A 19,537-nucleotide genomic window follows, 5' to 3' on the forward strand; every position below is an offset into this window, starting at 1 on the left:
TGATCAGAAATGTACTATGAACAATACAGAACATTCCTATTGACAATGGCCAATGGTAACACAAAGCTAAAATAAAATGCTGACCCTTTTCTTTACAGGATACTAAATCGGTTTAAACTAACCCTTTTTAACTAAAATACCTATTAAAAAAGATACATACCTTTACAATAGTATAGTTGCTGCTTTCATGTATTTGAAGTAAAATGCCGTTTTCACTTCTTGTTCGAAATTTTATCTCCAAGTGGTTAACATATATGTTGTCTGAGTCGCCACTGCGGTGTCTTAAAAGATATTCCCGTTTCTTGGTTTGACTTATAGTATATTCCAAATAACCTCTGCCTTCAAGAGATAAGGCAGTGTCTGCAGTTATATCTAAGAAATTAATAAAACATAAGATCAAATGAATGTTTAATAATCTCAAACTGGTAAAGAGGCATAAATAAGGAAGATGTTAGAAGCCATGAAATAAAAAAATTACTTCTAAAACAATTTATGTGCACCTATCATCTCCCATTGTTATATTTTCCTCTGCCTCCATTGCCATGAGTGCCTCTGACCACCATCTCTACAGCTGTGCCTCTGAGCCTCCCAAGTGTACCTCTGACCTACCTCCCCATGTATACCTCTGGCCTCTTCCTCCCCATGTCTTCCTCTGACCACATATCCATATGCTCCTAGGACCCCCTTTCCTCCATACCTATCTGTATCTCTGCCTTGACCACCACCCCTACAGCACCTTTGTTCCCTCCCCAAGGCTGTTGGCTGCTGATCAGAAGTAGCATGGAGATTAATCTTTGACAAACGGGAGTCAGGCAATAATGATTTTAGCAAAACAAGTAAATGAAAAAAAATGGCTGTTTGAACATAGGGACGATCAAAAGCACATGCGTAGTCAGCTGGTGTGAGAGTATACATGGGACTTGCCCATAGTAAATGCATCTGTTGTAGCATCAAAACATCTCTTTTTGAAGAGCTCTTTTATTAACATTTTAATATTGTATTATCATTAAGCCGAGTGAGAAGATGAATAAGGTTGTAGTACATGTAAATTTAAAATTGCTCCAATGCAAAGCTGGTGCGAGTCCCTAGTATGATATAATATTTAGATATCTTCTCAGTTGGTAAGTGGAAGGTAGGGTAATCATACAAGTCATGTCATGTATTGAGGGCAACAACTCCACCTGTCCTCTTTAGAAGGTTTAATAAATCTTTAATCAATGTTCACAATCAGCACAAACAATTTGCTTCAAAACAGGTATGTTAATGTGAATTTGAGAAATAGGTAAAGCTCAAAAGTAAACCTTGTCTAAAACAGTGGACTTTAGGGTTATATTTTTTCCATTTGAATGACCCAGAAAAGTAACATCATTTAATAACTATACCACTGATGTATAAAATCAGCTCCAAACCAGGAAAATGAGTAGCAACACCTGTAGTGTGCATGATAACACTTAAAACAAGAACCACATAAAACCAGCCTATAAAACACATGACTTTATATTGTGAGCACTTAGCTATTTTTCTAGTGAAGTCAGATTATTATATAGCAACGTAAAACTTAACATACACTTTTCACAGTGCTTTCCAGTAAAGCCATCTTTACAGGTACACTGCTGCCAAGACCAATTATCAGCACAGGTTCCACCATTTTGGCAAGAAGATGTAGTGCAGGCTCCTTCTAATCTTGGACACCTATACAAAAAAAGCAAAGTAATTTAATGTGTATTTCATAAACATAACATATGTACAATGCCTTTTTTGGTTATCTTATATGATTTCAAAATTAGGTAAAGATGACTGTGATTTCATGTTGCACCATCTTGTAAAGGTCTGCTTCTCTGTGGCCACTCTATTCAAATGAATCAGCGACCACCCCATACATTTGAAACCTCCTGTCCACTGCCGGCCTCCCACTTTTTCTGCCAGCAGCAGAGGGTGACTTTGGTGCCACGGTGGGGGTGCTTGACTGCGGATGTGGGCAGAGGGGCAGGCCCTGAACACCCCTGATCATGGCCACACAGAACGATTCAGTAAACCCTCTGATTGCTTACTCAATCGTTCTATGTGTGGGCATGATCAGGGGTGTTCTGGATTTAAAGGAAATTGGGTACATAGTGGATTGGATAAGATATCTAGCCATGTGTGGACACCTTAAGATTTGGGTGACTTATTATGTTTCTGTGCACGGTAAATACTGACTGCTTTATTTTTACACTGCAATATAGATTTCAGTTTGAACACACAAGATAGCGTATACAGCAAATACATATATATATATATATAAGGATGATTTAGAAAACATTATTTCAATTTAAATTGGTACAGCCAGTTTTACCCAATACAATCTGACTGAAACCCACAGAGCAGGATACAGTAGCCTGGCCGTACAGAAGAAACTACTCATTACATTTAGCAATCACTTTTGAGACTTCAGTGTTGTAAATGCTGTAGCACAGGCAACAGACTACTGTACCTAAACCTCACTAACACTACTGCGCTGAGTGCTTATTCCCAGCAGTGTGGATTCTGGTGGTTCCTTAGTGTTGTGGAAAGCATTTTCCTAGCTGGTTCCTTTTCCAGTTAATGTTACAGAGTGATTATTTTCACCCCATGCAGAATCATTTGTCTCCTAATGGGAGGGGTGTCTGCCAGGATGACAATGCCTCCATCCACTGAACATGTGTGGCCACCCAATGGTTTAATGAGCATGAAACTGAGGTTATCCATATGTCATGGCCATTTCAGTAACAGGATCTGGGCCAAACAAAGCATTTATGGGACATTCTGAAACAATACCTGAGACAGTATTTTCTACTACTATAAATCAACTTCTTGTGCAAGAATAGTGCGTAACCCCTCTTGCATAATTCCAGATATAGTTTATACAATGCCATATGCATACAAACCATGCTTGGTGCCCCAGTGTGAAAATAATTTACTTTATTTTGCTATTTGCATTTTGTGACTACTACCAGTAATTATCATTACAATCATAATATATTCAAAGATTTTTTTTAAGGACTTAATTATTTCAAATATTTGGTTTTGCAGATATACTGATCTATTATAATGTTCTCCTAACATAGGGCCTGAGTCAGACCTGATCGCTCATCTGCGAATTTGCAGATGACTGCGAGTAGTTAGCTGCCACCCAGACAGAGTGTATACCCACCCAGTGCAAATCTGTAAGTGAATTGCGAAAATATCGCTATTTGCTATCCTGTCACACATTCATCAGCAATTCACGAACCATCAAATGATTTTTCCATTTTGTGCAAATGTAAGTCTGACCCTTCCACAACTCTGTGCCAGAGACAGGCTGATCAAGGCTGGTGCTGACGTCACAGATCCACCCTTAAAATGCCTGGGCATGCATGTGTTTTTTCAGACAATCACAGAAAAACTGAAGAATTCAACCCCCAAACGCCAACTTCCTGTCAGTCAAATTGTGAGGGGATTGCGAGTATTACGCATGCGCAGTCATTCAATAATTGATCAGATTGCCAATTGGCACATTGCGACCAACTCAGAATCATGCTTAGGCCCATAGTTTGGTCTCACCTGGCGAAATATCTTGCCCCTTCACTCAGTCAACCTTACTATGGAATTTTTGTCAAATACCTCAAGCAATCCTAACCAGAACTATAACTAGACAAGAGATTTGGTGGAGGCATGCACCAAAATTATAGGGGCATGGCTTCATGGGGAAGGTGCATGGCAACAGAATAGTACCATTTGACATTACACCCCACATTTCCACATTAGAGTCCATTATTTAAATTAAACCACTCAGTAGTACCCCTTATACACATTACACCAGGAAATAGCCGATTATACTTATTAAGCCAGGTAGAGCACTGTATAAACGTTACACGAGGTAGATCCTCTTATGGAGCCCCTTATAGACAGTATTCCAGGTAATGGCCCTTATAGACATTATGCCAGGTAAAGCTCCTACAGTGTATGAGAAATGGGTGGGCTCTGTTTATTGCCATCCCCACTCCCTCCCCAGAGCATCTTTGTTCCGATTACATGATGTCCATGTATCCATACAACCAGCAGTCTGCAGCCACCTCCTATTCCCATAAGTCCTGCAGGAGAAGATGAGGCTAGGAATAACACATGGAGGGTAGACTCAGACATGCTCTCCATTCTGATGTCTACAGTGTTCAGTGCTTCACCGGTTGGCCGGCACCAATCAAAGTACAGTAGATGCAGACAGAGCGCTTGCAAGACAAAGGAACAGTATGCAAGGCACCATCTGCATCACCCTAGTTAAGTCAGATCCTAACATATCATGACTTGAGGGTTGGTAACATTTGGAATAATTAGTGACCCGATCCAAAAGATATAATTGAGTGATTAAAGAAACCCTCACAATCTCACCTGCTTGGGAAATGGAGGAAAATAGACTAGAGATGCCATGCCCCATAGGTAGCTACTATGTGCTGGACGTTAAGAAGCTATACAAAAACACAACTTCCTGATTCCAATAATAAAGTACAAGAAATATAGACTTTTTTTTTACAACTTTTAAATCATAAATATAATTATTACAGTATATCCTATTCAAAGATATGTTTACACTTAAATGTATAATGTACTTTGTAAATGATATATCCCTTAACAACGCATAAATGTCAATACGCCTGATCAAAGTAACCATATACCATTGCAATGTAAAACAATTACAATAAAACATTAGAAATAAACAACTGTGAAATTATGTTATCATATTTCTTGGTCACTAAAACATACCGATCTAGGATTCCTTGTGCTGACAAAGCTTGGCTGGGTTCTAGAGGACGCCCGTTCACTGCAAATTCCATTATACAACCTACAAAGTCATGGCTTTGTACTTGTCTCCTTCTTTGTAGTATTGGTTCCAGGGATCTGATACCTCCTACTGTTATTCTGTTTGGCTGAACATCCAGTGTCCTGTTCCAAGAAAGAAGAATTATTGCACAGCAAATTACTTTTTTAAAGCAATGATGATCATAACATAAATCACCTTTTTTTTGTCTAGACAGAACAGAAGATATGTATACTTATAACACATGCTTTAATATTATTTGCATATAGTTTCTTATGCTTCTAGTATATTATGTATTGTGAGCATAGCATAATAAAAGTGAAGGTGGATAACAGGAAATATGGCTAATACTGTACGTTATAAAATAATTAATAAAATATGGATGAGAAGACCGCTATCATTTGATACTCAATAAGAGTCACATGATTTATGTGACTCTTTAATAAATCACAGCAGTTGCTAAGTTGAAAAAGTTTTATGTTTGTTGAGTTATCATGGGCAGAAAACTGATGTTGATGTCACTTACTATGGGAAGTAACCAAAGATTATATGTTAAGAACATACAATATCATGTAAGGTTTATTGCATCGTACATTTCTTCTGTCAGCAGGATTTTATAAGTGCCCCCCTTAGTAATATTTCACAATGACTTCCTCATACTTACTGTAGACGTTTTTATTTTCAATATCTCCTGAATGCATTTTAATTAAGTGTACTTAAAGTTTCCCAATCTACAATTAAACATCATTTTATTATAATTATTTTTGCATTTAAACAACTTTAGACCCCATAAGGTTGAGTCTACGAGATGATTCTTAGGGGGTTATTCAATGTTGCCGATTCAAGGAAATATGGAAAAATTGCACCCATTTTTTCACAGAATAGATGGAACTTGCATTCCATTCGTTCAATGTTTTTCATTTTTATACGAAAATCCACGTCTATTTCTGCGTAAACAGCTGCTAATTCGAAAATTTAGTGTCCGTTTCCGCAATGCAGTTTTCGGCTTTTTAAAGATCTGCAGACACAAATCCTGGCTGTTTCCCGGATGAAAACTGTTTGGATTCAATACTAATCCCATTATTCCAGAAGAACGGAAATAACGGGAAACATTGCATACCCTCCTAAGTCTATTTGCTAATATATGATTCTTAGAAGATGTAGTGAGCTTGTGCAAATGTGCATTTTATTAAAATTTTTGTTAGTACATGAAAATATTTTTTCACATATTATCTGCGAGTTGAATTTTTTTTATAGAGCTAGATATAGAGGTGTGGTTTCCAGTACTGTCTTTTGATCTGTCCATTCCCATGAGCTGCCTGCACCTACAGTCTGAAGCCGATCATGCTTACATGTTTTGGCCGCCTGGGATCCGCTTTATAAACTACTGTGGTGATTTGTGCTGAACCTATAATGTTTAACCCCTGTCCAACATTGGAGTAAGAGCTGCACTACACTATAAAAAAAAACGGACAATCAAATTAATCCTTGTGGGACTTTGCGCATTTGGTCTATTTGTGTGTGTTTATATATATTATATATATATATATATATATATATATATATATACACACACACACACACACACACACACACACACACACACACACACACACACACTGTGTTCAGCAACTGGAGGCACAAAGATGTTTACATGCACATAAAGCACACTGATTTTATGACAATATGAAGTGACAGGATAACTTTAATGTCCCATGGTTAATACCTGGAACTCTGTTAAGCAAGACACCTACTGAAATAGTAGGGGTCTCTACAGTTCATTGAAATAAATAAGTAATATAGTCACACATTTTATGGAGTGCGATCTAATAGGAAATTGGGGCCAGCATGTCTTGAAAATATATCCTTATTAAAAGTAGCTTTGCCTATAGGGAACATATTGTGAAACATAGTAGAATTTTACAGCATATATGGGACAGCAGGTAGATGACGTCTTCACTTAACAACTTAACAGGCAGATCAAGTTTTTTAAGATGTAATATCTAAACCCCAGGATATGAACTCTTTAAATACAGTAATCAATTATATTGTTGTCCCTGCTAAACTGCACATACTGTAAATGTTGTAAAATTTACCAATCACTGGAAATGGCTGTTGTACTGACGGTGCAAAACCCTGGTTCCCGGTCCTCAGAGCAAGTGTCAACTGTCAGTGATGCAGCCTGCAATGAATAATTAAATTCAAGGTTAATTATGTGGCTGTATCAAATTTCGAGTCCTGTGGTAAAACGTTATATAACAGAAAATTTAAAAGAATACATCTGAAGTCATTTTCTTTTACATAAACCAAAGCTTCTCAAACTCTGACAGTACAGTCCAGGTTTTAAGGATATCCATGCTTTATCACAGGTAACTTAAGGGGTCTATGTACTAAGCCTTGGAGAGAGCTTAAGAGTACAAAGATACATTACCAGCCAATCAACTTCTAACTGCCTCTCTCCAAAGTTTACCACATACTGTATACTGTAGATGTGTTCACATACATCTAGCCTCCTTGCGTATGACTCTAAAGCTGTGTACACACAGGGGCGATAGGGGCTGAAATCGCTGTAAATATGGTTGCTGGCGACCATATTGCCAGCGATTGCAGTGCGCACCAGCGATAAATCGCCGGGTGCGTGCTCCCATTTTTAGCCCCCTTATGATCGCTGGTACCCCGGCAGAGGTTCCCTTTCATCAGCGACCATCTCTGGTCGCTGATGAAAAGGAGAAACTGAGCAATATATTGCTCAGCAATATATTGCTAGCAATATATTGCTGAGCAATATATCTCCCCCGTGTGTACGAGGTTTTAAGGTGCCTACACACACACTAAGATTTTTTGGACCAATATTGTTCATTTCGGCCCTTCTGAATGATATTGGTCAATCGGTCCCACTGCTCATTCAGTCAGGTTGATCTTTGCAGGCAGGTCAATTTTGGATGTCTTCCACAAAAAGCTATAAAGTCTAGCAAGATCATTCGTCGTTCGCCATTTTATTCAGTGCGTATGCACAATATTGTTCGTCCAGGACACTGGCGAAGTTCAAGGGAAAATTATCCACAATGTCTTTCTTTGCATGCATGCATCATGTGTATGCGCCTTTATTGATTACATTTTTAAAAATATTCCATAATCTTCATAATTTCCTTTTAAAAATTTCTACACAATTTTTAACCATCGTTAAGATCAAGATGTTATAATTTCACAGAGGACTCTTCAACTAATATCTGGACTACAGTACTTCAGACCACAAGTGAATCCCTCTATTTGGAATGGCTTCCAAGTATTTTTCTACGTTTTTCTAATTATTACTTTTACTATTATACCATATATATATATATATATATATATATATATATATATATATATATATATATATATATATATATATATATCCATACATATATATATATTTAAAATGTTAGCCCTTTGTTGGGTTTTGCATGTTTTGCTCTACCTTGTATTTGTCTTTGTACAAATAAAAATTACTGATAAACAAGGTGTACACATCTGTAAAACCCTATACCCAGGATTTACGGCTCCAGGTGGAGGGAGAAGACTAAATGCTGCAAATATGCATCATTGAGCCTCGCACTTCCCAGTTGACCCATGAATCACCACATCTAGGGTTGGAACTTTATCTTTGTTCACTTTGTTTTTCTCCAAACCTCAGTACAGTACATAGACCCCATAATTAGTATCTTGGTTAGTTTGATTTAGCTTTCTGGATTCAAGCATTGGTATTCATAAAGCCTGGACTGTCATAGCAGTATTTGAGAAACTATGACATAACCTATACATTAGAGGATACAATATGAAACAGGCTGTTGTCTCAGCAATACAATCCTCAATTATTACCTTTGCTTTGCCATTTTTGTAAATTCAAATAGCAATAGCATATAACCACAATGAAGATGATATTAATCCTTTCTGCTCTGGGTTCAGTTTGAATTCTGGTTGGAATAAAAATCATGGCTGAAATCTGCAGAGAAGAAATCAGGCCAAATTCCACCAAGAATTTCAGGACCCAAGTAAATATGTCGGAGATCAATTTTGTAAATTATTTTTTCTACTACAGATATCTGAAGCTAGGGGAGGTATTCTATCACATGCGCTTATTTACTGCACGTTAAAACAATTATAGCCCTTTTCAATGTGAAGTAAATAACATATGGGTTCTGAGAAAAGTCCTTAGGATTCTCCTTTGCATGCCTCAGGCACGAGAAGCATAATCCCCGATAAATGCTGATTTATGTGGCTAATTAGGTGCGGTCATTTACCGCAGCAAATAGGATACCCCCTCTATACATCAGCTAAATCCACCAGGACACAAGTAATTTAAAATGACTTTAATAGAAACTTGTTTTCCGGAATACCACAGCAGAAAATTTTATAACACTAATTTTACAAGCTAATCAATTGGCTAATTTGAATTTTTAAACTATACAACTTTTTGAATCTCAGCAAATAAACTATGATGATACATTTATTCATATAACATTAAAATGACATATATGATATTTCTTATGAAAGAGATTGTGACTTTTTTTAATATGTGCTCTGTGTTTGTTATATTTCCCATTTGACATTCTGTCTATCCTTTTGTAATCTGCAATATCTCACAAGTGACAACTTAATGCTTTTACCAGTTTCCCACAAACTCCCGTTGCACTTTAGGAAATGACAGATTTGAAATCCTGTGGGCTAAGGACAGACTTATATTGTACAGTTTTACATGTGGAAATCACGGTTCATTCAAAAAAATTATATGTGGCAGAAGAACTGTAATTCAGTTATTCTTGGGTTCCACAAAATTTCTGCACATAGAAAATGAAAAATAATTACATTTACATATAGGCTCTAGAAATATCTTTAACTTTAAAAATTGCATATCAAAAAGAGCATCTGTCACTGTGAATTAACATTTTCTAGCTCAAGTGTAAATTCAAATTACCTATAGTACCAAGCTAGAAGCTTGCTCCATGAATGCAGGTTTTTTTTCTATTTTTTAAGCTTTGTATTTTAATCTGTCTTCTAGGATTTAGTTGGTACGTCCTGTGGTAACATTAATATGCAATGTGGAGGGATGCAATAGACTAAGCAGAATTTGTGTCAGGAAAAAGAGAAAGATTTCCTTAGGCTACTTTGTGGTAGAAGGAGGACTAAGATAAATCCCATATTTTCCCTCTGTTCTGAACACACTAATGATTGTCAGACTTCAGCACAATTATTAGACCAGAGATAGCCTAAATGGAACCGGGACATCTGTCAGAATGAACTTAGGTCTACAGTCATTAGGTCGACCCCACTAGGTCGACTGGCAGGAAGGTCGACCTGACTTAAGGTCGACATGGGCCAAGGTCGACATGACTTAAGGTCGAATTTGCATAAAGGTCGACATGAGGAAGGTCGACTGGTCATAAGGTCGACATGGGTTTTTCACTGGTTTTTTATCCAAATGTCGACACAGTCGACATGGACACAGTTGGCAATGAGAATCGGACCCTCGCATCGCTCGCTTCGTTCGCGATGCTTCGGGCACGGTGCCTCGCTGCGCTCGGCACACTATTTTATTCTCCCACCACGCCCTAGTGGATGGTAGGGCATGAAATACCGCCTGTCGGCACATGTCGGCTCAAAAAACAGTGAAAAACCCATGTCGACCTTATGACCAGTCGACCTTCCTCATGTCGACCTTTATGCAAATTCGACCTTAAGTCATGTCGACCTTGGCCCATGTCGACCTTAAGTCAGGTCGACCTTCCTGCCAGTCGACCTAGTGGGGTCGACCTAATGACTGTAGACCTACGTTCATTCTAATAGATGACCGCTTCCCGCCTAAATATACTGTATCTGATCTATGATCGCTTAAAAACTTTGTAACTATAAAATGCATCTTTACGTCTGGTCTTTATTGCCACACTGATTATTTCCCAATGGTTTTTCAGTAAAAAATTAGAATTATTCTACTAGTTATTAAAAATATTCATATACTTACAAGTATTCTGAACAAAGGTTATGAAAGATTTGAAAAAATAATGTAAGTGTCAGCCTAATTCAATGGTAGCCAAATCCAGTCCTCGACATCTACCAACAGTTCATGTTTCCAGATCTCCTCACAGGTACACAGGTGCACTCATTACTCAATAACACATTTTCAAAGATCCACAGGTGGAGCTAATTACTTCACTTATGATTCTGTGAGGAGATCTGGAAAACATTAACTGTTGGTAGCTCTCAAGGACTGGAGTTGGCTACCCCAGGCCTAATTGTTTTGATGTTAAGCACCTTTAAGCAGTCATTGAAATAATTTCTGTGGTCTCTCCACAAATCCTGCATTTGTAAGTGACCAATCACATAGCACCAGAGCCACCAATAAATCAGGTCATGCTTGACGGGTTAAATGTCAGATGGAGTTATGGTCACACCCTGCACTGCTTATAATTCCCTCTGAAGCACATTGCTCCAGCTCCCAAGCTGACCTGTACCCACAATTGGCACATTAAATAGGTACCCTGCACCCATCCCACCCAGAAACAGATTTTCTACAAGGCAACCTAGGCAACTGCTTAGGGCCCAGCAGGTCCTAAGGAGCCTGTAAAGATACACTAGTGGACCAAAAAATTCTCAGAAGAGCATTAGGCTACAACCACATGACAACATGGCATCACACCAACCTGAAAGTTCTTGTAATGTTCTTTAAATGGGATAAAAAATGCTTGGACACACACACTGGTTTCGTCCACTGTATGTAGGCAGTCAGTTTACTTTAAGTGACACACTTAAGACTTCTTGCGTACATTGGCATTGTACGCAATGCCAATGTTCATGCAGCTGGTAGGCTGTGAATGCACAAAGGTACTTTATATAGTGCTATGGATTGTTTGAGCATGGAGGGACCCAAACCGGTATCTTGTTTAGGACCCCCACATGGGGTCTGAATACTCCTTTGGTCCAATCTATCTCTTGGCACCCCTGCACAGTATTAATGATCATTCTGTATACTGTATGCTAACTGTAAGTGAGCATGTCATACACATATATAATAGTATTATGTGTATGAAGTATATTGTAAGTAATTTGTTATATACCGGTTGAGTCTCCCATATATATATAAACCATGTTTACTCAGAATATTTCGGGGTTTGTTTCCCCCCCCGCAACTTTTTCATATTTACCTCGTACCCCAGTGTCCACAGCGGCCGTCAGAATCCTCTTCAGCTGCATCCTTGGTCCTAAGGACCTGCACACCTGCGCAATGCATCCTTGGGACTGGGGATGCCACTGAGGAGGATTCTGATGGTCGCTGTGGATGCCAGGGGACTCTGTGGACGCAAGGGGCCCAGGAAAGTATATTTAAAAAAAAAAAAAATCAGAAATACACAAAAAATCCCTTAACTAAAATGCTTGTGGTCCCGAGCATTTCGGATAAGGGATACTCAACCTGTACTACATAATATATCAGCCAATTATTATATAATAATCATCATCATCCTAATCATATTCTGCTTTTCCACACTAATATAAAGGGGAATTTTGCCAGGTACTGTAATTGCTGACAACATTTGCACCAATGATTTATAATGCATTTTTGCTCATGGCCCATTATGTCACACGGCTATTTGGTCAGACTTTGTGCTTCCTGTACTCAATAATAATCTTTACATCCCCCCACAATCTGTGAATGCTATTACAACTGTACACACGAGGCCTGAGAGAATTGGTGCTGGACAAAGCAATGCATTCAGGTAATGGATTGCCAAATGTCAGTCAAAATAAAAAAAGCAGTGAAGAGTGTATGTAGCCTGTAGCGGAATACACTAGTTCATTATATTAAGAATTGGAAAGGAAACAATTTTTGAATTTTCCTGGATGACACAGGGTGTGGCGATAATTGTTTTCAATGACCAGATCAGAATGATGAGCCCCAGATGTTACACCTGTTTTTCTTTGAATGATTTCATATCACTGATTGTTGAGCTATTAATTAATCCTGTACGTTCAGTGTCCTAAAGAAATGTTATTGTATTCGTAGTATGTCTCTATGACAAGATAAATACATTTGTTCACACTTATAAATAAGGGGTCTAAGAACTTTATACTTAAATGTAAGCTAATGATACAAATATTAACAAGCTATGTGGGAAACTCAAATTTTGTCAGACAAAGTAACTAGCTGATTTATAGTTGAACGTGCACCTGTTGGTGGAACATATTGTGTATGTTTTCACAGATGTGTCCACAGACACTCATTGTGCATTAAACAGCCATTCTAGTCCCGTCATGCCATGGGGTGACTCTGTAGCGCCCACAGTCTTTGCATGCAACTTTTTCCCATAAAAACGTACATCTTATTCACAAAGCAGATATGATGCACAAGCAGCTTCTTCTGATTAAAGTGACATGTGGCATGCTTATATTCTGTATCTGCATATGAAATTACCATGTTTTAAAGCAAAAAAATCAATTAATTGTTCTTGGTGCATGCACAATTATGAGTAAAGACCCATACACATTGGGTGACTTTAGCTGAAAGCCACTCAAAACAGCAAGTTTGAGCGGCTTTCAGCTCAAAGCCGCTCACTGTCTATGTCCCGGCAATGAGCGGTGAGTACTGCTGCACGCTCCAGCATTATCGCTGGGAAAGCCGCTCATCTGCGGGTATGCAGGGTATGAGCGGCTTTGCATAGCACTGAACTATGCAAAGCCATCTGCCCCCCTGCTGACAGTGCCGGGCAGGGGGAAAGCTGCTCAGTGTGTATGCACTGAGTGGCTTTCCCCCCAGTGATGACAGCGGTCATCGCTGTCCATACGCACTGCTCATAATCGCCCAGTGTGTATGGACCTTTACAGTGCAAGCATACTGCTATGTTGAACTTTTTGTACAGCATATAGTGGAACAGCAAATGTTCCTTCAAAATCAGTAAGCAATACTTCTCCCTGCCTTAAGGTAGGTACAGGTGTCGCTGTTGTCCATTGTCAGACACAGGCTCTATCAACAAAATTTATATATATTCCAAAATATTTCATATTTCCCCATTTAACTGAAAATGCTAGAATAGGGAGCAGAGAACCATAAAATATAAGACAATGACAAAATGATCGATGTAATAAAAGGTTGAAAAAAATGTTCTCCTAACATTGCTGTACAGGGTTAAAGCAACACAATTATCCAAACCTAAGCGAAGAGTGCAAGCCATGTTTAAATAATTTTGTATTATTATTTATAATGATCCTAAATTATTGCATTACATGCTGTTAATGTCAACTAAACATAACAAACCAATACTGTATAAGATGGAACCAGGGGCATCACATGCAACCACAGGCAATATACTGGACCAATATTTTGGGGGAAGGGTTATGATACTTGTGAAATCTCTATAGAGTACTACTGCTATCCTCGTCTGGGCATGTGTAGGACATAGCACCTACTTAATGATGACCTGTGGGGGCATAATATTCTGGAATTGAAAGTCCAAGCAGAGGGTCACTTCACTACTCACATGGACATAAGGGCAGAGGTGTTTCTCCAGGAATGAATCGACCAGTATTGCAAGGCCTAGCACACATATGGGTCCTGCTGGGACTGCATCAGGAACTCCACCATTATGTTGTCCACTGGATGGAACATCTATCTGTCTAGTTATTATTGTTAGCAACAGGAGTAGTAGTAGTTGCAATAAATAACATATAATAAAAATAAAATGTTCTACAAATATGAATATATAATATTGATTACCATTCCAGCTCTGCGTGCGATAACTGTGTGGAAATATCCATCTGAGACTTTCTTCAACGTTGTGAGCTTGTACGTTCCACTGCCAAGATTATAGGAGAACCTTATCCTCTCTTCTACTATCTCCAGAGCCAGAAACTCAGCTGCATCACCGGTCTGGTTGTCATAGTTATACAGCAGCAAGGCATTCGCTTTATTGGTAGAAAACTTTATATAAATGTAATTATTGTTAGGATCTAAACTTGGGAATTCCATGTATGATAGTTCTTCAAATCCATAACTGTTTAATTCACAATGTTTTCCAAAGACACCTACACAAAATGAAGAAAACATTAGTGTTGAAGGAAAATCCACAGTATTAGGACATATGTATATATAAACCAGTGTGAAATAAAAATATAATTGGATGATATAAAACGTTTTTGAGGTAAAAATGGAATAGCTTACCAGCCATGCTTGAAGCAGAAAATATTTACAATTAAGACCAATACCATATATCCTCTACTTCATACCTACCAACATCTGGGAATTAGAAGAGGGGGGGAGCGGGTATTCATTTCATGGGCCCGGACCTGATGGAGGGGCTCGGTGGAGGGCCCTGGCCTGTTTCACCCACTCCCATCAAGACAGCAGCTGCTGCTGAGCCCGAATTACCCCAGCTGAGAGGCTCCACTAAAACTTTATTTAACTAAATTTTCATAAGGGGGCATGGTCACACCTATGATTAGGTCACACCGCCAAAATGTTACCAGGGCCTGTCCAGCATCTCAGCAGCATTGGGATGTGGCCTTTTGAGGAAGGCTTGTGGCATGCAAAGCACTCAAGGAGATGCCAGGCTGCTCTTATGCTCTCCAAATTACTGTGAATATGCAATGTGCATGCACAGGACATCTATTCACCCACATCCCCATAATCACCCTTTTCAAAAGAGACTGTAAGTGAAGCAGTGGGACAGTCCTCAAAAAGTGTGACAGGAAAAATTAGGAGCTAATGTATAATATTTATCTATTTTAGCTCATATTCCTGTCATATGAAAAGCCATGTTTCAGCAGGCACTGAACAAAGTGTGAAATACTAATCAGCAATGTTGTAGAGCACTGATTCTGAACTACAATCCTTAAGTACCTCCATGTTTCTATATTTACTGTTGTTACTAATGCAAAAGTGACTGGGTCAGAAATCCTGAGAATGTGACTTATTAGGATTGTTTGAAGTCAAGACTCCATTTCAACTGTTTTTTTTTAAACAAAAACAGTTGAAATGGAGTCTTGAAGTCAGCCAGCCACAGAACCTGTATAATTAATATGTGTCTGGAAATAAAGGAATGAGGTGGTAACCCTAGGTGTAGGGATTGCGGGACCAGGAGAAGCTGATTGTCCCAGGACACTTATGGTAGCTTGTCACTGGGACTAGTCTCAGGGCCATTAAGATGATAACAGGGTTTGAGAGGAGGTGCGACCAAATCGGTGAGGCATGACTAGCCCTCAGACAAGGAAAGCCATCTAAAATATTATATATGGTGCTGGGCACTACAGAGAAGGATATTTATTCCTCTCAGCTGCTGGTCCGGATTTCTGCCTGGCCCCTCTAACAGGTCTTCGCTGGATCTCTTCCTTTTGGTATCCGGTGTGGAGCTCCTGGATTATCTAAAGGTAGCACTAGCCTGTGGCTTTCCAGGCTGTTCATTGCCATTCAAGACAGCATGCATGCTAATTGCAGGTGCCACAGGTCAGCAATTGTGCCATCCCCTTGGCCCTGTGCTCTGGGCATCAAGACCACTTGCCCAACCTTAGTTACAGCCCTGTTTGATGGTGCTCTGGTTGTTGGACAGGAATTTAATTGTTTTCAGAACCAGCTACTGCTGGATTCTCACAACACCTGACCCACTGGCTTTCCAGATAAACTCTAGGAAGTAGGGCTGGAGGCATCAGTATAGTGGGAAGGGAAGACGCAGAGTAACATCAATGTTGCTACTTGCATTACTCAGACAGCTGTGCATAGCAATATGGAAGATGAATGTGTCTTCCATTGATGCGTAGATAAATAATCCCCTATACAAATGTATCTGGTTACTATTTTTTTCACTTGTCTCCTAAGGAAGATGTATAGTGACTTTATAACAGGACTGTGCGCTGAATAAAATTGTTTGCACCAATAAAAGTCTGTATTAAAATGTGTTTAGATAAAGGTAATTCCCTTAATGTCTTTCTAGTGCGTTCTATTGTTTTCTTTTTTTAAATACCATTTTTGGATCTTTTATGATCAGCTAAAGTGAATAATCATAGGGGTAATGTGGAGGCTAGAATCAGGCAACAGTACAGGACATTTATATGTACGAGGAGAGATGGTCTCACTGCGCAGGTATTTGTTAATGTTTTTCTTCGCTTGCATGCAAGTCAAATGTAGCTTCCTGCACTTCATTAATCATTTTGTGTCTCATTCCTTCTGGTTTTCTAAGCTTACATTCACGTGAAGACCAATGGAACAATTTCAAGCCAGAAAATTGAAGCTGCTTCATTTTTCATGTAAACTTGCTGTGCCTGATCTCTTCTTTAGCGTATTATCCAAAAAAAAAAAAAAAAGTATGTTTTAATGATGCACAAAGGTTTGGGGAAGTTGGCTTACCTTTTTATACAGCCCCATTAAACCTTAAATCCTTTTCTTATAAATTTTAGTGAAGTGTATCAAATAATCTAGTTAAAATTCTGAAGCAAGGTCATCTGGAAATATAGAAGTCTGACTTATCTTTCACGGGAATATACATTGCTTTAATTCCTTGTAAATCCTGATGGTATCAGAGTACAGTACATATGAATAGTCCAGACATTGCGGGATATGGTTGTAGTTTGCCTGTGCATGCACATGTGGATTGCCAGGCTAGATGCCCATTGGTAGAGGAGAACATCATTGTTTTCTATGATGTCAGCACATGTGCATATCAAGTCTATCAGTGGAAGATATGGGCATAATAATTCTATTTCTGTGTACAAATTACATGAATGATTTCAGAATGTGGGAAAATAATATAGTCTAATGAGAATGGAATGGAACGGATACTGAGCATTTTGAGAGTTCCCAAACAGGTGTTTTTAGGAGCGCACATGGCCAGATATTTATGGTGTCTTGGAGTGTTGCCAAAACGCCATGGCCTGGCTGCTGGTACATTCCTGTACACGTTAACAGGAATTTGAGGAACTTGTACACAGACGTAAGATGGATAGTTTCTACCAGGTGGTGGCCGGTGCTCAATACACAGACAAGATAGAAATGAGTGCGGAGAATTTCTTGGTCTCAGGCAAATGGGTGAAAAAGAATGTTTAATATATTTAACGCATATATTGTTACCAATTGTATGAACATAATGGCACCAACAAACCTTAATCTGGCCCTACCCCTCACTAGATTAATAGAGTTTTTGGGTTGGTTGATTAATCAATGATCATTCTGAGACTATTGAAACAGTAGGAAAGGGGGGAGATTCTTATTACAACATCACTCATTTTGCAGTCCCATTGGCGTATGCAGAAATGTGAGTGATGTTTCTCTACACCTAAAGGGGTGTACACACGGACAGATCTTGGCTAATGGACAATTAGCTGCACTGGAGATTTTGACAAGCGATTATGTCTAAGCAATGATAGTCTATGATCTAGTCAAAATTGCCTTGCTTGCACAGTAAATCTATGCTAAGCAATTTCTGCTAGACAATTTTGACTAAGCAGGAGAAAAAATAGGGAGATTATGGCTAACCTTCTAGGAGATTTTGACTATCTAAATCTCCTGTTAAAAGTTCTCTGTGTGTACACCCCTTTAGGCCTGAAGTCCTCAAAGGTCCTCAAGGCACACAAAAAGTTTTTGGGCTGATTTAATCAATGAGTTATTCAAAGGGTATTGAAACAATTGTAAAGGTGGAAAATTCCAACCACAAATCACTTGTTTTGTATGCCCAGTGGGGTAAGCAAAAAAAAGCTTAGGCCTGGGTTCACCACCAAAGGTTCTCAGTGCACACTAAAAGTTCAGGTTTTAAGGACAATCATACTTATACATCTACTTAAGCATAGATATCACTAAGATTTGAAGTGTTAGTGTGCCTTTGTGGATATTCAATTGTTATGCATATGAGAACACTTTTTTCCCCAGATGAAATGAAAAAGATAAAATATAAAATAAAAAAGTCATGTAAAAAAAAGCCAAAAGCATAAAACAGTCATAAAGGTTATTTAGTTTGTACTTTGCATCTTTCATTAGTCTTCTTTGTTAGAGGAAAGTAACTTTTAGAGTCATGTCCCTTATTTCTGAAAACCTCAATAACATCTTTACTATAACTAATTAACTGTCTTTTTTTACATTCTTCCAAGAAGTGCTGATTACCAAGTTGATAAATAAGGTCGTATTCTCATGGAAAAGCTGGAAGGCACACACCAACACTTATGAGGTAACTGCCTTATGAGAAAATATATCTGGTTTTCAAAGAGAGTGGAAACAAGTGATTTAACGGAGAGCTTCTTCCAAGATGAATGAAGACATAGCTCTAATTATTTAAAGACATCTTTCTTTAACTTTCTTGGCTGATTTCTTTCTAACAGTCGGTTCAATTGGCACATTACAAATATTTTGGTTCCAAGTCCATATTATTCAAAATTAAAGATGAGCTGCAACAAAGGTGATACAGAAACTATCTGACTTCAGAATTTATAGCCCTTGTGAAGTCGGAACAAATTCTTGAATTGTGTGGAAGAGTTCATCTTTTATTTGTTAGGGATTTTAAAACCAGAGGATTTGTAGCTATCCTGACATTATTAAAAAAAAAAAAAAATATATATATATATATATATATATATATATATATATATATATATATATATATATATATATATCATGGTGTGTCTGTAATGGGAAAATAATCTTGATTTTATTTATATTGATTATTTATCCTGCATGGACATCAAAATTGACCCCATCAGGCTATACATTGGTACTAC

The 19,537-nt window shown here is 38.3% G+C and overlaps 1 protein-coding gene across 1 annotated transcript in view; it reads right to left on the reverse strand.

The window, feature by feature from the left end:
* Positions 1-19,537, reverse strand: part of FAT4 (FAT atypical cadherin 4) — a 228,565-nt gene that overhangs the window by 16,595 nt on the left and 192,433 nt on the right. The window contains exons 11-15 of the mRNA XM_083174229.1: positions 14,559-14,866; positions 6,910-6,995; positions 4,759-4,938; positions 1,568-1,692; positions 161-372 (exon numbers count right to left, since the gene is read on the reverse strand). Coding sequence (XP_083030355.1) covers positions 161-372; positions 1,568-1,692; positions 4,759-4,938; positions 6,910-6,995; positions 14,559-14,866 — 911 coding nt within the window. The remainder of the gene's footprint in view (positions 1-160; positions 373-1,567; positions 1,693-4,758; positions 4,939-6,909; positions 6,996-14,558; positions 14,867-19,537) is intronic.

The sequence above is a fragment of the Crinia signifera genome, chromosome 1 (genome assembly GCF_055691185.1).
Source record: "Crinia signifera chromosome 1, ASM5569118v1, whole genome shotgun sequence".
Classification (NCBI taxonomy): Eukaryota; Metazoa; Chordata; class Amphibia; order Anura; family Myobatrachidae; genus Crinia; species Crinia signifera.